This window comes from Vicia villosa, unplaced genomic scaffold (assembly GCF_029867415.1).
Source record: "Vicia villosa cultivar HV-30 ecotype Madison, WI unplaced genomic scaffold, Vvil1.0 ctg.004122F_1_1, whole genome shotgun sequence".
Classification (NCBI taxonomy): Eukaryota; Viridiplantae; Streptophyta; class Magnoliopsida; order Fabales; family Fabaceae; genus Vicia; species Vicia villosa.
Genome location: NW_026706377.1, coordinates 25,729 through 47,460, shown reverse-complemented (window position 1 = coordinate 47,460; position 21,732 = coordinate 25,729). Strand labels below are relative to the sequence as shown.

Below are 21,732 nucleotides of genomic sequence, written 5' to 3'. Positions count from 1 at the left end.
CCTTCTGTATCAGATATTCCAGATTCTGCAACACATGAGCAATTGCTCCGTGACTGCAATTACACACCCAAGCCTCGTCCTGAAGCTGAGCTGGTAGTGTTAGATTCTGAGAATGAAGCAGAATCATCCTTCCGTTTGGATTGAGAGCCTCAACCCTATTCTGTCCTAAACCCAGATTCTCCCATAACCAAAATAAACTCCCGTTGAGCATACCCTATTGGTGTAATCTATGAAATGGTAAAGAGGAATATCAGAAGAGTCTTTGATACTCTCAGAATAGTTGAACATGCTGGATTAAATGATGTTGCTATGTGAAAATTCTGAAGAATCTTCCGAAGAAAAGCAGATGCTTATTTTGAAGAACTTCAGGAAATTTGTGTAGAACTTGCTCCACGACCTTGTGGAATTCTGAGGAACTATGAAGACTTCTGGTTCAGTCGTCTTGGAGGGAGACATTGCTTTGAAGAGAAGAAATTCATTGATGAACTTGTAGGAGCGCGAATTTCTGCGGAAATGGAAGCCAACCTTTGCAGGGAGATTGTGGTCTGGAGACCTAAGTATCCAGTTCTGACTGGAGACTTCAAGTCCTTGTTTGACTTTCTGAGGGAAAATCCTTCTGAGGAAGACCCCAATTTGGTCATTCCAGAAGTTGTTGACCCGCCAGAAGTTGAAGGTCCTTCTGCTCCAAGAAATCTTGCTGCTATTCTTCAAGCTCTTGAGAATGTGGATTCTGATCTTCCTGCTCCTGTGTATGAAGAAGATGCTGATATGGGAGAAGCTGATGCTAAAGATCATCCTGCTGAGTCTATTCCTGTTGAGGAAAATCAAGATGATGATCTAACAATGGAAGCTGTTATTGGGAATGCTGTCCCTCTGAACAGAAGTTGTGAAGCTTCTTCTGGTGAACCCTCTTTTCTGGTGAAGACTCTAGAGGTTATTCAGAAGAACCAAGCTGAGCTAGCTTCTCGTATGGACAAGCAAGAAGACACCAATGCTGAGTTCCGCTCTTTCATGGAGAGGCAGACTGAGAGCAATGCTGGGATTCATGACATGCTGGCCAAGATTATGTCTAAGCTAGGGTCGTCTTAGTCCTTTTGTGTCTTAGTAGTTTCTCTTTGTTTCTTGCATCTGTCTTCTATGCATCTTCCTTGTACCTTCTGATAATCTTTTGCAATCAATGAAAGTTATCCTTCTTTTCTCTCATAATTGTTTTGTTTTTCATCTGAATCTTTTGTGTTTTTGATGTTATGACAAAAAGGGGGAGAAAATTGTGATAAATGATCTGATTTATATTATCAGTTGCTGGGAGAAAGTCTCCACATTTCTAACAAGAATTTGCAAGTTCTGTGTCTTTGAGTATTTTGCAGGAAGTGAAGATCTTCTTAAAAGCTCAACATGAGAAGCAAATACATGGGGAAAACAAATTCTGTATGGAATTAAGCTCATGGAAATTGAAGCAAGCTGAGTGCTGTGAAGCTTCAAAATCAGAAGCAAGAAGGAAGAATGTTATGATATTCTGATGATAGAATATGCTCTAACTCATTCTTATTCCTTTTATGTTCTGATGCATGTTTTAGTTCTAAATATGCTCTGAAACATTATTGTTTTTGCTCTGATACATATTATATGTTCTGATACATATTTTATGTTCTGATTCATTCATGCTCTGACTTTTGTCGTATAGTTTGTTTTGTAACATTTCAGGATGTAGAGATGCTCTGATGATGCTCTGGTACATTCAACAATGTTCTGATACAATCTAGCATGCAATGATTCAAGAAGAAATTCAAGCTCTGAAGCTGTCCTATGGAAGCAAGAAGCAGAAGCTATGAATGTTCTGAAGATTTAAGCATATGTGATCGTCTCAACTGAAATGGAAAATACTCAGGGAAGTCCTTTATTTATAAATTTCTTCCAGTATTTATTTCAGGGGGAGATTATTTATCTCAGGGGGAGATTGTTAATCTCAGGGGGAGACATATTCACACACTATGTTTATATGCTTATGCTATAGCTGTGTAATTGTCTTTAGCCGTCTGATATTCTGATTGAAAATTCATATCATTTATATATGTTTTTGTCATCATCAAAAAGGGGGAGATTGTTAGAACAATATTTGTTCTGATCAATATTCTTGGTTTTGATGATAACAATGTATATGAATTTTGTATGAGATAATGTGGTACTCTAATACTATGCAATTTCCATTTCAGGAATTATATAAAGAGTATGCACAAAATCAGCGCAAGAAGCACTGACTCAGAAGGTTCAGCATGCAACATCAGAACATGGTCTGGAAAGACATCAGAAGATGGTCAAGCAGAATCAGAACATGGTCTATGGAAGCATCAGAAGAACTTGAGATCAGAAGCAGAAGCACTGAAGTTCTCATGGTATCACGCTAAGAAGCACTTCAAGGTCAGAAGACAAGAAGATGCTCTGCACCAAGCTGTTTGACTCTGATGATATTCAAAAGTTGTTTACACAAACATCAGATCAGAAGCAAGTACTAGCTGGCAGGCTATGCTGACTGACAAAAGGAACGTTGAAAGCTATTAAAGGCAACGTCAGTAGACACAGCGAAAGCAAGGCTCGAGGTAGTTGACAAAAGAGTGAAACATTAAATGCAATGCTGTACGGATCATGCAAAGCATTAAATGCTCCCAACGGTCATCTTCTCAAACGCCTATATATTGAAGTTCTGATGAGAAGCAAGGTTACGTATTACGAATTCTGAATACAACACTTGTGCAAATATACAGAAACACTGTCAAATTCAAAAAGCTTTCAAACTTCATCTTCAACCTCACTACATTGCTGTTGTAATATATTAGTGAGATTAAGCTTAAACTTAAGAGAAAATCACAGTTGTGATAATAGCTTTATAAGAAGCATTGTAACTCTTAGAATTTATTTACATTAAGTTGTAAGAACTAGAGTGATCAGGTTGTTGATCAGTATACTCTAGAAAGTCTTAGAGGGTATCTAAGCAGATTGTTCCTAGAGTGATCAGGTTGTGATCAGTATACTCTAGAAGACTTAGAAGTTGTCTAAGTGGAAAACCATTGTAATCTTGTGTGATTAGTGGATTAAATCCTCAGGTGAGGTAAATCACTCCAAGGGGGTGGACTGGAGTAGTTTAGTTAACAACGAACCAGGATAAAAATCATTGTGCAAATTGTTTTTATTTTACAAGTTTTAAAGCTACACTTATTCAAACCCCCCCGTTTCTAAGTGTTTTTCTATCCTTCAGTTTCTGCGATTAACCTTGCGAAGAATCCGATTGCACACGGAAGAAGCAAACATATAGAGATGCGGTTTCATTATTTGAGGGAGTTAGTGAGCGATGGAAAGTTACGATTGGGATATTGTCGAAGCGAAGATCAAGTGGCTGACTTGTTGACCAAGGGGGTGACAAATGAAGTGTTCAAGAGGCTGAGAATGAAGTTGAGCAATGAGCATGCTTGATTTGGACCAACTGAAGTGAGGTGGTGTGTTGAAACTGCTGTTTTTACCACTTCAGTTGGCGTAACCGGTTACAGTGGTTGTCGTAACCGGTTACGAACCTGTGAAACAGAGTTACTGGAGGTGTTGAAGTTGCGTAACCGGTTACGCTGTTTGCCGTAACCGATTACACTGAAGCTTAACTGTTTTTTTGTTTCTGTTTTGGGTGTTTTAATTCATTCCAATCTTTTTGTAATGTGTACTATATAAGGAGCTCACTACTCCTATTTGTTGTTAATGCCAATTTATCATCTCTCTCTCTCTCTCTCTCTCTCTCTCTCTCTCTCTCTCTCTCTCTCTCTCTCTCTCTCTCTCTCTCTCTCTCTTATTTTACTCTCTATTTTCTAATCTTCATCTTCTTCAATTCATCATTTTCTCCATTAAAGAAACCTTAATTTGATTCGTATGTTCCAACAAATATGCCATAGTGTAGTTCCACGATGTTTTTGGTGTATTACTATTATTTTGTTGGGTGGAGTTTACTAAGGTGCGGCATTAACCAATGCCAATTCTCCAAGAAAAGTAAAACAAATACTAAAACATTTTATCTGCCTTATTTGCCGCTAGATCCAAAACAATGCTTCAGAAATGGACGATTCACAAAGTCCACGTCAACGGCCATGGCGATCTAACAAATTGAGCCAAAAATGTGACTGTCGCAACAAGTTTGGCCAGATAATTAAAGTACATGCAATTGCTGAAATATGCATGCAAATGCAAATGAGATACTACTTATATTATATATTTTAAATATAGTTATAGTTATTTATTCTTTAAGTTTCATTTTGATGAGTTATTGGTACACCACATTAAATCATATTAAAGTACAACCCACTTTATAAAATAACAGTTTCTGTCACTTTTAGTCACAACTACGATAATGAAATAGTTACAATAATTAATCCACTTGCAGAAATATACACCCTTGATGTTACACGTCTAAATAAATTGAATTAGAGCTGTCAAGGTGTGCATAGCCAATCACCTTTTCTATAAGGGGTCATTTTCTATGGTAAAATAGATAGGTATATATATTGGTGTGCAAGTTGCATTAAACCATCGGGAGGGGAATGTATTATCTATTTTATTTAGAGGGGGCAACAAACTAATTAGTGAAGTTGAGTTAAATTTTGATCAATTTAATTTGTTTTTTAAGTTGGATTAAAATTTTTAAGTCAACTTCATTAATTATAATTATTTTTATAAGAACAAAAAGCTAATTTTTATCTTTTCACTTCAATTAATAAAAAAATTATGTTTAATAAATTTTTTTAGCAAAAGTCTGTAGTTTTTTTTTTACTATCTTAAGACTTTTTTTTTTTAAAAACCATTTAAAGTAGTTTTTAAAAATTTATAACTTTTAGCTTGTCATATTTTTTTCTATTTTATCTTACTATTTAAACTAAAATTCATTTTTATTTTTTATAATTTAAAATTATATATATATATATATATATATATATATATATATATATATATATATATATATATATATATATATATATATATATATATATATATATATATATATATATATAGTATGAATAAATAAAATAAAATTTTGTATCTAAAAGAATCATGAATCGTCCAACTTTCTTCTATTTTTTTTCTCTATGTCATTTCTACATTATCTTTCTCTATTATTTCATATGTCAACTAGCTAGAAATATACTCGTGCGTCCGCACGGATAAAAATTACTTAGTAGTGTTAAAAATTATACTGCAAATTTAAAGTTATGTTTATATATGTTTAGCTTAGAATCTAATTGGTTATGTTTCATGACACTTCATAAAATATTTAATTCACATTTTCAACATTAAAGACAAGTGTAAATGAGTGATAATTCAACACCTACTAAATAACAAATTATCTTGAGAATAAGATTGAATCGGTTCAATTATATTACAATGAAAAGATTGAAATATATATTAATAGTTAAAATATTTCATCATTAAAAGGGTCAATTTATGTATGTTTTTTATCTAGATCTATCTAATTGTGTCTAGTGTCACTTTATTAAGTGCAAATTAACATTTATACATATTTTATTGCTTGAATATAACTTGTTGTGTCCCATTACGTTAAAGACAAGTTCAAAGTTATAACGAGTAAGTTGTAATATGGTTTTGAGATAGATATTGTAAAAAGCATAACAAAGTTAAATAATCATCTTATGTAGCAATGAATATATATATATATATATATATATATATATATATATATATATATATATATATATATATATATATATATATATATATATATATATATATATATATATATATATATATATATATATATATATAGTTGTCATTCATTTGCGTATTTATATAGAATCGTTAATTAAAATAAAATAGGTATGATGTTGATAGTGTCCCATAATAAAAAATAGAAATTTTGACATTTGAAAATAAGAATTGTGTCTCAAATATAGGTAATGGTTAATTAAAATAAAATAGGTATTTTATTGATAATGTCACGTGAAAAAAAAAATTTACATTTGAAAATAAGAATTTTGTGTCTCAAAAAAAGACAATTGTTAATTAAAATAAAAAATATATATATTTTGCTGATAATGACCCGTCAGTAAAGTAGAAATTTTGAACTTTGAATTTTTTTCTTTTAATAATTATGAATAAATTTTTAATAATCATAAAATAATTATATTTTCAGTTAATTAAGTAAGTTTTTACGTGTTTCTCTTCGTTCTATTAAAAAAGATTTAATTTATTTATGTTTAGAAAAATAAAAAGGAAAAAAAATTGAGGGAGAAAAAAATTAAAATGAAAGTTGTGAAGTGTGTAGGGTGTTTAATAGAGAGAGTGGAAGATAGAAATAATTTAATTTGTAAAAGGAGAGAAAATATAATTTGAAATGAGAAAGTGATTTTGTATTGTCAAGTATCAACACTTTATTGAATAGAGAGTGTGATTATATTGATCTTTATGTAAATAAATACTCATATACCCTTTTTGTCTTGTAAATTTTGAAAGAGTGAAGGACATTTTTGATAGAATGATGACATCTTTCATTAATAGCTAGATAGTAGATTTTAACTTACTCTATGTTGTTGTTCACTCATACTTTATCTTTCGTTATTCACCATTAAAATTTACATATGTGTCGAATATATTTTGATATTATATTTGATTATATATATATATATATATATATATATATATATATATATATATATATATATATATATATATATATATATATATATATATATATATATATATATATATATAATGATTTACATGTATTTATTGTTAGGTTTAATTTTATTAAATAAAATTTAGTTCAATAAAATAATAATATATAAAAAATAATAAAAACACTAAGCTATTGATTAAATTTTTTTTAATGACATTTTATATTTTCCAACTACTAGAACTGCTTATTTACGAAGCATTTTAATTAATTTATCAGTTATCAATCATCAACAATAAACTATCAGCTAATTTATCAATTATAAACTATTTTTTTTACCAAACAGACCTTTAGTTTATCCAGCTTAATTCACTTAAATATAAATATTCAATTATTAATTAGGAAGAGAAATGTGTTAAAATACTTTGTTTGATAAATCAACTTGCCAATTTATCGAGGTAAAATTTCAAATTTTCTTACTAATGTTATGGAGGAGTCTTTGCTTTTTAATGAGGAAACATTTGAAAATATCTTCTAGAATAAAAAAGAGTATGAGGATATATTTCAGGAAATAAGATGTTATTTGCAATACATAGAACTTCCCTTCTTAACATGTAATTATTAGGGATGTGTATAGGTCGGACCAACTACAAAAACTTACAAACTAATCTACAAAGACTAAACTATTTTAAATAAAAAATGCATAGATTTTTTCATAAATTATTTAAATAAAAAGGTAAAGCCATGTACCATAAAAAATATTTTAAATTTATCACGTCATCCTATTTAAATAAATATAAATACTAATTATTATATTGTATTTTGAATTTTGAATCAAAATATAAATCTATTAACCTCTTAAGTAATTTAAACTTATTAATCAACATTGATATTTTTACATTTAAATGTATTATTATAAATTAGAATTAAGTAAGTTTTTGGTCTCTATAAATATTTCAAATTTCATTTTTAGTCCCTATTAAAAAAATGACATATTTTGGTTCCCAAAAAATTATTATGCACGTAGTTTTAGTCCCTACTATTAAATCGATGTGTATTTTTGAATGATTATTTTACAGATATATTTAAAACGTTATAAAAAGTTTCTCGAAAAAAAGAAACTCAAAATTTAATTTCTAAGTCGAGATTTGTATTACTTTTATCATTATCTTTTGAAATTTAAAAAATTCATCTTTAATTCTTCTTATTTTAAAAAATTATATAATTTGTTAAAGAAATATTTTATAATATTCTAAACACGTATGCAAAAACTTATTCAAAAATTTAAAATTTAAAAGATAATTAAACAGTTTTTTAAATTTTAACAAATAGCAGAGACTAAAACTGCATGCATAAAAATTTTATAGGGACTAAAATATTTTATTTTTTTAATAGGGACTAAAAATGAAATTTGAGATATTTACATGGACTAAAAACATACTTAACCCTATAAATTATAATAGAAATATGATCTTTTATGTAGTCAGACTTTATAAAACGTCGCGATAAATACAAAATAAACCTTAGTTATATCTAAGAACTTTTGAAAATAAATTGAAAACACCTTATGAATCTTATGAACAATGTTTTAAATTGTTTTCATAAAATTTCTCAAATAAATAGTCTCAATATGCTAGGTTAAAAAAATCAATGAAATATGCTATTTAAACACTAGTTGCATTGCTTATATACATTTTTTCAAATAAAATAAACTTTTAAGTAGACTAATTTATAAATCAAGTCATTAAAAAGGTCAGACTCGGGTTTTAAAATAAGTTTGTGATAAACTATATGTCAAATTTAGGCCTTAACATTTTAGCAAGTCAGACTTAAATTGAAAAAGTCTAACTCGACCTAGTCTATTTCTACACTATCTCCAATGTAAGCTTCTTAATATGAAAATATATTATTTTAGGAGACTCATTAATACCAGAAGTCAATAGAGAAATGGGTTCAACTAGGGATAAAGAGAAATAAATTTGGTGAGCGGGGCACTAATACTGACATCCTAAAAGAGGAAGCCTTACATTTCTTTGAAAGTATTTTATTTTCTATGCAAAAGACACCCCTTATCTTATTTTCAGTAATGTGACAACTTGTTAGTAAACTTAAGTATTTAAGGAAGCCTAAGTATTTTCGTTATAGAAGAACCAAGAAGGGTGTATTTCTTTAAATTAATAGTAATGTGACAACTTGATTTACTTCTTAGAAAGAAAGACTTATTAATAAACCGAGTTGAGTTACCATGGTTAATGCATCTATTTCTTCACTTGCCTCTTACAACATGCAAATTCAGAGGTTCCCATAATATATTTGTGATACTTTAGATAGAACAAGGAGATTTTTTTATGGCAAACATGCCCATTTAGTTTTAATCTATTTTTAGTCAAAACAATATTTTAACTTTTTTATTATTTTTTATATTATATAAAATATTCATGATTTTATTATTTTAATTAGTATAATTATATTTTCAAATGAGTACTCATTTTCATATTAAGTCATATAGGGGTTAAATTTTGGTAGGAAGTGAACCCGTGATATAAATTTTTTAACTCGGACAACTATTTATTTGAGTGGGAAACTACTCAATTATTAATATGCATCTCTAATGATCTATTTGTAAATAGTTTAATTGAAATGCATTAATATTATAAAATAATTTTATATTATTAATTAATCATAAATATTAAATATTAAAAGAAGTTTAATTTTTATTTTAATTATTTATAAAATAAATAAATAGATAATAGTAATAAATTGACCGTGTAAGACTTTTACATTGACCTGCATAATAATAATAATAATTTCATTTGTAAATCAGATTATTAAATAACTCTTTAGTACCAATTATTTTAACAATAGATTTAGTAAACATAATATTAGATTTAAGAAACTTAACAATAAAGCGATCAATATGATCTAAATCTACCGTCTATATTATTTATTACTATAAATTATAAAAAACTTCTTTATGAATCAGATTTGAAACTATATGAGATACTTTACTCATCAATATTCTTATTTAAATCTACAAATTCTAAAGTTTCCTACACATAAAAAAAAACTATTTGAGACCCTCTCTTATGACATATCTCCTTATTAATTAAACATATTCAATAATATGATATTTAAATATCTGTAGTATTTTAATTTTTTATTTATGAATTTGTGGTCTTACAAACATCTGATCTCTATCCAAATCTATCTAACATAACATGTGTATGTATAAAATACCAATTGATAGAATCATATATGATTTTCAAGGCACTTCATTTGGATTGTATTTTTCCAAAAGATAATGGGCCGAAGCCCAAAGTCATTTAAATTTAAGCAGAGAATTTCTTTATCCACCTCCCTATTTTTTTGTCACCTCTGATGAAAAACCCAAAATACCCTTACTTCGGAAATGCATTTCTGAAACGTTTTTTTTTTTCTTCAAAATTTGTCTTATTTCGGAAATGCACTTCCGAAAACACGAAAAAAAAGTGTTTTCGGAGATGCATTTCCGAAAACACCCCTTTTTTGGGTTTTCGGATATGCATCTCCGAATATTTTTTTTGGGAGAGGGGTGTCTTCGGAGATGCATATCCGAAATATTCCAAGACCAAATTGGTCTTGGAATGTTTCGGATATACACTTGAATTCAATAATTATTAAAAAATTAAAATCAAGGTGAATCAATATAATTAATAGGTATAAAATCAAGGTGAATCAATAAAATGAAGGTGAATTAATAAAATCAAAGGTGAATCAAAATTTCCTAAACAATTTTAAAGTTAAAAATTATTTTACTAACTTATATAAATCAAAACCATTTTAATTTCATAAGTAAATTTTTAATTATATAGAATTAAATATAAAATTTATTCATTAAATAAAATTAAGACAAAATCTTTTTTTAATTTTTTAAAATAAATAAAAAATTATAACTCATTTTTAATTATGAATCAGAATAGAAATATATAAATATATAATAATAATTATTAATTTTGTAAGTGAAATATATAAATATATAAATATATAATATATAAATATATAATAATTATTATATAAACATATAAATATATAATAATTATTATAAATTAAACACCTATTTTTTTAATTTTTATAATTATTATATAAATATATAAATATATTTATAATTAATAAATAATAATAATTATATAAATATATAAATATATAATAATTTTTATAAATATATAATAATTATTATAATTATTATATAAATATATAAATTAAAACACTCATTTTTTAAATTTTTTTTGTAAATACATAATAATTATTATAAATATATAAATATATAACTCATTTTGTAATTGAAATTATTTTAATTTTTTTAATTAAAATTATTTTAAATTTTAAAATATGAATTAGAATAGAAATATATAATAATTATTATTCATAAATCATAAATTATATCAAAATATATAATTATTATTATTCATTACTCATAAATTATATATATATATATATATATATATATATATATATATATATATATATATATATATATATATATATATATATATATATATATGAATTAATTAATATCCTAAAATTAATTTTTGGAATTTTTAGATTTTTTTTTTGTTTTTTCGGAAATGCATCTCCGAATTAATCACAATCCCAATTTTTAGGATTTTTTCAGAAATGCACTTCCGAACTCTGGAAAAATTTAGAAAAAAAAATATTTCGGAAATGCATTTCCGAAGCAGGGTAAAGTGGGGTTTTCGCTGGGGGTGACCCCCACAGGGAGGTGGGTAAAGAAATTTTCTTTCTTAATTGATCCCCTAACCTTCTAGGTTACCCGCGACGAAATTCTCAGAATGCTCCTATATTTTAGAAATGCATCTCCGAAATCACTTTTTTTCTGAAAAAAATTAATTTCGGAAGTGCACTTCCGAAAACACCAAAAAACGGTGTTTTTGGAGATGTATTTCCAAAAATACCAAAAAAGTGTTTTCGGAGATGCATTTCCGAAACCAATTTTTTTTTGAGAGAGGGGGTGCCTTCGGAGATGCATATCCGAAATATTCTAATTTTTGGTCTTGGAAGGATATGCATTTCCGAAAAAATTCAATAATTATTAAAAAATTAAGATCAAGGTGAATCAATACAATTAATAGTATAATTAATTGTGTTAATTAAAATAAATTTTTAAATATATATCATTATAATCAAGATATAATAATAATAATAATAATATTAACCTAATAAATATATAAATTAACATTTATTTTTATATAAAAAATTAATAATAACAATAATAAAGATATTTATTTTCTATTTTTTTATGAGACATAAAAGAAATTATTTTATAAACTAATTTTCAAAAACAATTTTATAGTTATAAAAAATCATAATATAAACAAATATAAATTAAAGACATTCTAACTTATATAAAAACATTCTAACTTATTAAAATAATTTTTATATTTTTGATTTTTATTTATTATTTTGAAAAACTATGTAATTTGAAATTTATATTAAAATATGAATAAAATAGTAAATAATTCTATTCTTCTTTTATTTTAAAATTTTTCTGAATAATTATTAATGTATTTATTTTTTATATAATCATAATTATTGTGTATTAGCTATAGTTTTAATAATTATTAATATGAAATTTATTTACTAATTTTAATTGAAATTAGAATAGAAATATCAACCGGATAATTATCATTATTATTATTTATAACTTATACATTATATCAATTTAATAATATATGAATTAATTAATATCCCAGAAAATTTTAATTTTTGGGATATTTTCGGATATGCATATCCGAATTAATTAAAATCTCAATTTTTTTGGTGTTTTGGAGATGCATCTCCGAAATAACCAAAATCCCAATTTTTTTCGGAGATGTACTTCCGAAATTTGGAAAAATCTAGAAAAAAATTTACTTCGAAAATGCATTTCTGAAGTAGGGGTATTTAGGAGTTTTCGCTAGGGTCACCCCATAGGGGGGTCACAAAAGAAATTCTCATTTAAGAAACATAGTTGGAATATTAGATATTTAAGTTAGGGGTGGCTCTTCGCATTCTTATTGGGGAAGAACCACCCCTATAAAATTCAAAAATATCATTGACGCACACTATGAATAATATATTTTATAATAAAACTTTCGCTTCAAACAATAAATAACCGATGTATAATTTTTAGACACGCCACAATTTAATTATTTTTTGTAAAAATATCATATATTTTCTCGGTTGGAATAGATGACCGAGAAAAAAAAACTAATTCAGAGAACATGCTTTGGATCCCAGCAACTGCAATTTATATTTTTATTTTTTTAAAGTAACACTTTTCTCTTTATTTTATTTTTTATTTAAATATTAAATGATATATTCCTTTGGTTACACTATTAACCGAGGGGTTTGATACACATATTTAGCTATAAAAGCATTCGTTCATTAAGTTTTGGCCTAAACCTAACTCATATAAACCTGCTCCAAACTCGTAAACATCATTCTTTGAGAAGGATTGGAAGACTAAAAAATCTGTAAGTTTTCTTAATTAGTTAAAAAATCTTTCAAGGTTATGTGTTGTTGTTCTTCCACACACGCATTAAAGAAACTAATTTTATCAACCTTGAACAAAATATTTTTTATTCTTGCGATCTATCTCACATAATGGTGTTGTTGTTGTTGTTTCCACCTCTTGCAAGACCACTGTTATATTTTGGAATAACTTCGCAATGTTTTATTGCTTTCCTCGACTGACAACATTGAAAAATTTATTCTTAATCATACTTGTTACAAATATAGTAATAATAAGCATTTTTCTTTTACACTTGCTTTCCTTTTGTAATTGTGTTAGTTAACACTTTATGTTATAGTTCGGTTAGATTGTGGTTAGCTGTTAAATCAAACTGTATCGGTTAACTCGTGTGTGTCGAGGTAGTATAAAACCTGCACTGTTGTATATTCATGCCAAGCTTAATATACCTTTTTTCTTCCTTTCACTCTTGAGCTTCTCTCTTTCTCAGCTAACTGCTCTACCAGATGATGATGATGATGATTTGTGAAATTCATTTTCAACCTGGTTGCATTCGCTCTTTCTGATCCTTTGCGGTTCCCTAACTTTGCATCTAGATTCCATCTTATTCATCTCTGTATGCATGGTTGAACTTTCTGCAATTCGAGATCGCGAAGCTCATCAATGGAGTTCATAGAAAATAAAGCATCCATGGTCAAAGATCTAGTGCAATCGCAAGAAACCGCTACAAAGACTGCGTCGTCTAAATCCAACAACTCCTTCGGTCTGAAACTCTCAATTAAGCTTCAAGAAAACAACTATTTGTTATGGAATCAACAGGTTGAAGGAGTGATTCTTACTCAAAAGATGCACAAGATTGTGGTGAATCCACAAATTCCTAGAAAATTCCAATCTGATCAAGATCGTCTCACAGGTACGATCTCTGATGAATATGAATCTTGGCTTGTCCAAGATCAAGCTATTTTCATCGAGATAGATTGTAAGAGCCGAAAAAATTTGGTGCAAGATTGGTGTTCTTACATAATCTTTTATCTTGAAATTGAAATTTTATTTTATTTATCTAACTTTATTTATATCAGAAACAAATAGATTTCAAAGCCATTAAGAATATACTACATGCAAAAACCATTGAACTTGAAAAACAATGTGTTTGCAACAAAAATCCATCATTTGTTCTTCTTTAAAATTGACAGTGATGACAATGAATCTAATTTAAAATTCATCATAAATTTGTATTTATAGATTGAAACGAAAACAATGAAAAACAAGAAACTTTGTGTTTCAAATGACACAAGCATGTCAGAATAACAAAATTGACCGTTCGATTGAAAGCTATTATCATATAGATCATATTTATTAAAATTTAACATAAATAAAAAATTATTTGATATGTTAAAAAGAAGGATCAAAATTAACGATTTTGTTGAAATTTTGTAATACATTAGTTTTTATGCATCTTGTTGACATATCAAAATGATTTTCGATTGATGTTAAATTTAAAAGACATGATCTATATGATAATATCTTTCAATCCAACTGGGGATTTTGTTATACGGATATACGGTAAAGAGTTATCGGAGGTGTCATGTTATTAAGTTTGACACTTGAATGTCATTTGATCCTGACCTATATATACATATACCAAGAGAAAAAGTGGCGTGTTTAAAAAATTACAAATATGCAGTTGCTAGGAATCCAACCCACTACCAGTTCCACCTTTTCCCTCAATTGCAAATAGGCTGAAGGGAAAAAAGTCGACTTTCCTTGACACCCTTTATTACGTCGCCAGAAAACTGAGGTAATAAACGTTTCCTAACCGAGGTAAAATATGTCATTCGTAGTAGTGGCAGTCTAGAAATTAACTTTCGGACGCCATTAATACACACTCAATCACTTTGTGAGTGAGCAACCCCCATTTTTGCAAATGATTGATGGAAGAGTGGTTCGGAAATCAACTTCCGAACTAACCCCTAGACACATTTTAAACTCATGGTAATGTGTTTATTTCACAACTCAGTAGAGAATCAGAATGTTAAGTTTCAGATTAACCATTAAGACGGTAAGTTTCTCTCATAGGCAGTAAGTTTCTTATAAATTTGACATATTTTAATAAATCTTATATTTTAAGCCATTTATACAAAATATACGTAATTGTAAAAGTAGTAAGGTGTCTAAGGGCCTTTTGGAAAAATATCAGGAACTAAAGTGGCAGGTTCGGCAGATTGGACTTCTAGGACAGTAGCAGAGGACACTTGCCTCCAAAAAAACAAAGTCAGAGACACATGAACTCTATAAGGCGATGCTTCTACTTCAAATGAAGTGGCACCAACAGTTGGACGCGAGGGTCTAGCTTTTCCCCTCCAAACGGAAGCATGTGTGGCCACTCTACCATGTCTTAAGCTTTCTTGGTTGTCATACATTTTACCTTTAATTAAACCACATAAATCATATTATAATCAAAGAAGTCAAACTTAAGGAACAAAACAAGAAAAATCAAACGAATTATACATATTAGAAAAAATACAAAAGTTAACTTTTGTACTAGACGAAATCAGAAAAATATAGAATTGGTTGCATTTTGGGTGTGTTTGAAGTTTAAGTTCCGGATTTTAGTAGCATTATTGGTTTTTCACCGTGGTGAGTGAGCATCACTAAGGGTACGAAGAGCAATCTCCCTTAAGTTATGGCTTCCAACTTCACAATCAAACTTTAAAACTGCTTCCTAATTTGATTCTCTTAACACTTTATTTGATTAATGCATATATAGAAAACAAAATGTTTTTTAACTAAATAATTTATCCATTTTTCCATATAAATCCCTTATATTTAAAATTAATTTTAAATAATTACACATATTTTGGATAGTAAAACACTATTATTTTTTGAATGACAAAATTAATCCTCTTAAAAACTACGTTCATAGCTTTTTGGTGTGTTTAAATGATGTAATTGTAAATTTGTAAGGAATTTTGAATTTTAAAAATTTCAAATCATTAAGTTGAAATTCTGTTATTTTTAAATTCTTTTGTTTAGTAGATCAAATATTAAAATTATTTATTTAAACTTTTTGGTTCATTTTTATCAATTTCAAAAATTGCAAGTCAAATTTAAAATATAAAAAAATAAGGGTCTAATTTGCAAATTTTGATAATTTAAAGAGATCTATTTATAAAAATTTGAAAATCGTTAAGGATTAAATTGTAGTTGAATTTTTATTTTTTATTTATTTTTAGGTGTTTTTTGAATTTGCTTAAATTTAATTTGGACAAAATATTTCATAAATTTTCATCAATTTAACATTTTTAAAAAAAATCCAAACAATCAATTTGGTCAAATTAATTTAAATTTCTTTAGAAAATTACTATTCGTCATTAAAGTATTTCATCCCAACACAAAGTTACTATGCATTGACCTTCAGACTCTCTGTACAATATTTAATGTCTCTGGTGCGAGGAAGCCAAAAGTGTCATATACAAATGGTATAAAAGCTTGTTGATTTTTCAAACACACTTTCTCATGTTTTGCCATTTTATTTGAAGCGACTTTGAAGATTGTCTGTGTTACAGTAAAACCTCTAGTCCTCAGTCCCACAAGTGGAGAAACTCTGGTCAAGTCCATGCATGCATGTTTCCCCCTATCCACCTGTATACTAGAATATCTGTTGGCCTAAGTGTCGATCTTCCATTTTGTGGATCACTCAAAAAATTCATAGGCGCCTTTTTATTCACAGATAGTCTCGCCCACCGAAATACATAAAAAATGACATACCTAACAAAGACATGCTAATATTTGAATCTTGGAAGCTCCCTACGATGAACTGCATTTCGCAAATGTATTTAAGCTCGCCTTGCGACAAACAGAGCATACCTCATCAATAAGAAATAAGGGAATCATAAGAAAATATTTAAGGAAGATACAATACTCCACAAGTGACATATGTTAACCTAAACCATACAAAATAATAGCTAGGAGAAATTCCTAAGCATGCGCTGCTTGCAAACAACCAAAATTTGCCTTTTGTCGTATGGTCATGTCAAACTTTACTTCCATATTCTGAACACTTTTAGTAAAAATGTCATTCTCCAAAACATGTTGGGATTCAGGGGGAATGATGTCATTTCTAGTAAAAATGCTAAGGTCAAAATATGGGATCATACCACTAAGACGAATCAAAGCTCTGGAAAAATTAGAGTCTATATCATAACATCCAATATTGGACCCTAGAAGCCACAAAAGTGTACGAGACAACCTCTACTACTGAGTACAAACTCAATCCCTTAACTCTAATAGGTAAAGAAGCAACCCTCCATTGAGGGTGCCCAAAGAAAGGACCTCCCCCAACCAAGATGTCTTCAAACTCCCTTCATAACTCTTTATCAAACCAAATAGATGCTTCATCCATGTAAATCGACAAACACGCTCTTACGAAGAAAAAAAATTTGGTGATACCCATGCAAGATTGAAGTAGAAGAATCTGACTATGTGGATCCCTTAACTATGAGATATGATGCATTAACTCAGCAATCCTGACAACTTTCTTCATGGACGACCCCTTGATAAAACCTTCCTCTGTACTAACATCCCCTTAAAGCAATTCATCCCTAACATCGGTCTTCCGATTCCCAAAGAGAACAACCCCCAACAAAGTTTAATGCCATCACATGGAGGCCAAAAGATCTTCTTACATATATTCAGTTTAAGGCCCAATCCTAGACCCACCCTCTCGAATAATGTCAATTAGTTTAGCCTTTTTCTCTAAATCCTTTGTAATGGTCCCATCATCAAGATATCGGGCGAAAAGAATTTTGCAATTATATTTGATCTTATGAATAAGGTGTAACAGAAGAGCAAAAAGGAGCATCCCTAACGAGTCATCTTGTTGCACTCTAATAACTAACATAATATGTACATTCCCAAGGTACAACCTTGTTGTTTAACCATAAAGAAACTCAACCCACAAAGAAATTGATGAACATCTCACCCTTAACCCGCACAATAGGGCCGATCTATCTTCCATGTTGAAAGTATTCGAGAAATCTACCGAGAGCATAGCCAAAAAACTATCTCCATGTCGTTTGCCAAAAACCATGTTAGCACTATGCAAAATGACCTCAGCACCACCCAATACTCTGACCCCAAATTGAAACTCATTGAGATATTGTGTCACATCTTTATTAACTCTTTTCATAGAAACATTGGATACCAAACACCTAGAAACTATATCAATTGGTCGTATCCTGACACCATACTTTTATAATGACATCAAGAGTGCAAAAGCTACAAACTCATTGTGCATATCTCTCTTAGCCATAATTTAACAACTAGAGCGATTACACTTAAGATATCTCTTGCCACAACAAAACCTTCTCCACACATAAAGTCTAGTATGAGTCTAATATGTGTTGGGCATGCTAGTCATCTCTACCATATGATGTCCCTTGGAAAAAATTTAATGCAACTAAGAATAGTGTCGATTTCGGTCATTAGGGGAACTTTAGAGAACAATATGGTTTTTATGAAGGGAGGTGACATGTATGTGTGTTTAGCCTCTAAAACCTTCATTATATCTCCGTTATAAGAAGTCACTTCGGATGACCCTAACACTTTCAAAGTTACTATGAAATGGCCATCTGCAATCTTGCAAAGGAATTGCTTGATGTTAACACTCATCTTTTATCTTCCTTCTTAATATCAACTCTCCCATGACCCAAATTATCTTGCCCAGAGTTTCCCAACACACTATAAATTAATTTGGCAAGACCATCATCGTCTCTCCAAGTAGTTAAACATTATAAAATGTGATGTTTTTGCAAGAACTTATAATTTCAAAACCTACAATCCTATCTATTATAAGGCTTGACCACCTATAAAACACAATAACCAAAAAGGTAACAACCTAACCCAAACACTTCACAGTGTGTTTGGATTGACGGTGGACAAAATTGATTATAGCAGAATTGAGTTTGATAGAATTGATTTTATCAGAATTGAATTTAGCAGAATTAATTTATATTTGGATACGTTTATATAAAAGTGAGTTGAATAATAAATTATAGTGTAAAAATCATCCGGAATCAATTCTGGAAGAAGAAGCTACATATTCTAACTTCAAATATAATTAATTCTAGAGACAAAATCAATTCTACTTTTAACAAACCAAACATAATCTTAAAATTACTCTGAATCAATTCTACACCTCTAGAATTGCTTTTGACATTTCCCAAAAGAAAATCAAACATGCATTGAGTTAAAGATAGGTGTTGTGACCAACTAATTTATCCACCTCTATTTGTATATTTTCCTTTCAAATCATATTTATTCATAGACAGCTCAAAATGAATCATTCACTCCATTAGAATAATAGACACTTCAAAATGAATTATTCACTCCATCAGAATAATAACTGAATCTATCATACTATAAATCAATACGAAAACAGAAATGTCGACAAATAAGCAGCCAGCGTACCTGTCTCTACAGAAATGCAGCCAGAAACCAAAAGGTGTATTATTTATCACATGAAAACCACAGAAAACTGATCTGATTGCTAATATCAAATCACATTAATTTCTTCATAACGTTTATATACTCAATTATTAGTTCCCTCTATTAATTGATTACTTTAACAATGTGTATTAATATTAATCTCACACTACAACATTTTTTTTATAGTTTCAACCAACACTAAACGGTAATCAAATGTCATTGCTAATTGAGTATAGCATTCAATATACTTTTTTGTACAAGAATTCAATATTTATGAACTCGTTGGGTAGAATAATTAATAGGATTCCATCTAACTTTATACTATAAGTGCTTATCTCATAAGTGCTTATATATAAGTTATTATTATTCAATGAAAGGTGTATATATCTACTATCTAATGATCATAAGTTTATACCATAAACATATTATTAATTTTCATCATGAGAAATGACATCAATAATATTATGCATGTTTGACAAATTAAACTTAACACAAACATCATTCTAAGCAAATAAACAACTAAAATTTCAAAGATTTCTACAACAACCATAGGAATTAATTAAACTAAAGTGCACCATGGCTTACACTTGCATTCTTCATGCTCCCAAAAGGATAGCACCCTCTAAACCCACTAGAAATCTTGTTTTTCAAAGACCTTGATCCGCGACGAGATCTCGAGAGCCTTCCGTCTCTCAGCGAAAACGAGGACGAAGACGAAGACGAGGACGACGACCAAGAAGACGACGACGAAGACGGCGAAACATGAGACTTCCTTGAACCAACAAGCCTAGGCAAAATGGCTAAAAACATGTTGAGCTTTGAGTTTCTTCTCTTGGCATTGGACTTATTGGTAGTGGAATAAGAAGGTGGAGGTGTGAGAGGAGGTAGAGAGGTTTCTGACAAAGGATGTTTAGGTGTTCCAGGCTGTGCCTCCCAAGTGAAAGGAACAGCAACTGATGTTTCACCATAGTAGAACACTCTCCTTGAAGATGAGTTTGCATTTGAGGTTTCCTTGGACATTAGCCTAGAGAAGAATCTACTATCTTGTGTTATTCTAAAGGACATTTCAGATGAATGATGATGATGATGATGATTGACACAATCATTCAAAACCATGTTGAGTGAAACTTAGATCTAAAAAAGTGCCTCAAGATTGGAGTCAAAAAACATCTACATGTGTAGACTCTAGAGGCATTAATTTGTTTTTATGGTTATGACTCTTAGGCAATATAAATAGAAATTTCACATTGTTCAATGTAAATATAGAATTGGAGTGTTAATAGGGGAATGGAGTAATTTTTTTGGAATAGTTTTACATCAAGAAAGTGGGGACTTTGTTAAATATATATTTTTTGGAATGGGACCGATTTAATTGTTAGGGAATTTAATGCCTGAAATTACTCCTTTCCAACTTAATCAAATGGGTAGCTGCACCATTATTTTTGGAAGGTTACAAGACATTGATTAAGAGATTGGTGCATATATACTTGTTGTGGAGCATATAGCATTTATTAGTCAGTAAAATATAGCATATCATGACGGTTAATAATAGGTAACCATTGTATGATTGAAGGATGGCCCCTAATAATTGGTGTTTTTATTAAGGATTGAACCAAACCAAGAGCTACCTAAATGTGGGATAAAGTGAAAGGGTGTTACTAAGGGTAGCAAAAGGGAAATGCGGGAAATGCCTGTCCCGTCCTGCAAAAAATTTTAAAAATTGGAATGGATATAATTGAAGGTGGATGTCAAAAATATTGTTTCCTCCGTGAAAAAGTAGGACATGATAGGTAGAAGTGGCAAACAGGCATGTCCGTCCATGCAAAATTCTGAAAAAATAGGACAGTTTGGGGCGGACATACTTAAGGGTGCGAGCCTAAAACTTTCGTCCACTCCGCACTAACATTGAGGGTGAGGCGGACACTACACCTTTTAAGCCTACAAATACAAAGATTCATGTTAATGTTCGTGTTCGCAAAAGCCTGCAAAAAAACGGGACGGGGTAGGGCAAACACAATATAGGATGCATGCCTAATTCCCAGGCCCACCGCCCACTGAAGTGTGGACATGCCCAACGGAC

The 21,732-nt window shown here is 29.4% G+C and overlaps 1 protein-coding gene across 1 annotated transcript; it reads right to left on the bottom strand.

The window, feature by feature from the left end:
* Window positions 1-20,075: 20,075 nt before the first annotated feature.
* Window positions 20,076-20,944, bottom strand: LOC131641809 (uncharacterized). Its single transcript, XM_058912115.1, has one exon. It carries the CDS (start codon window positions 20,766-20,768, stop codon window positions 20,217-20,219), a length of 552 nt encoding a protein of 183 aa, XP_058768098.1. The 5' UTR covers window positions 20,769-20,944; the 3' UTR covers window positions 20,076-20,216.
* Between the last annotated feature and the right edge of the window lie 788 nt (window positions 20,945-21,732).

What these genes read in the sequence shown, in the direction of transcription:
- LOC131641809 (XM_058912115.1), bottom strand. Translation starts at nt 20,768, where the DNA reads ATGGTTTTGAATGATTGTGTCAATCATCATCATCATCATCATTCATCT.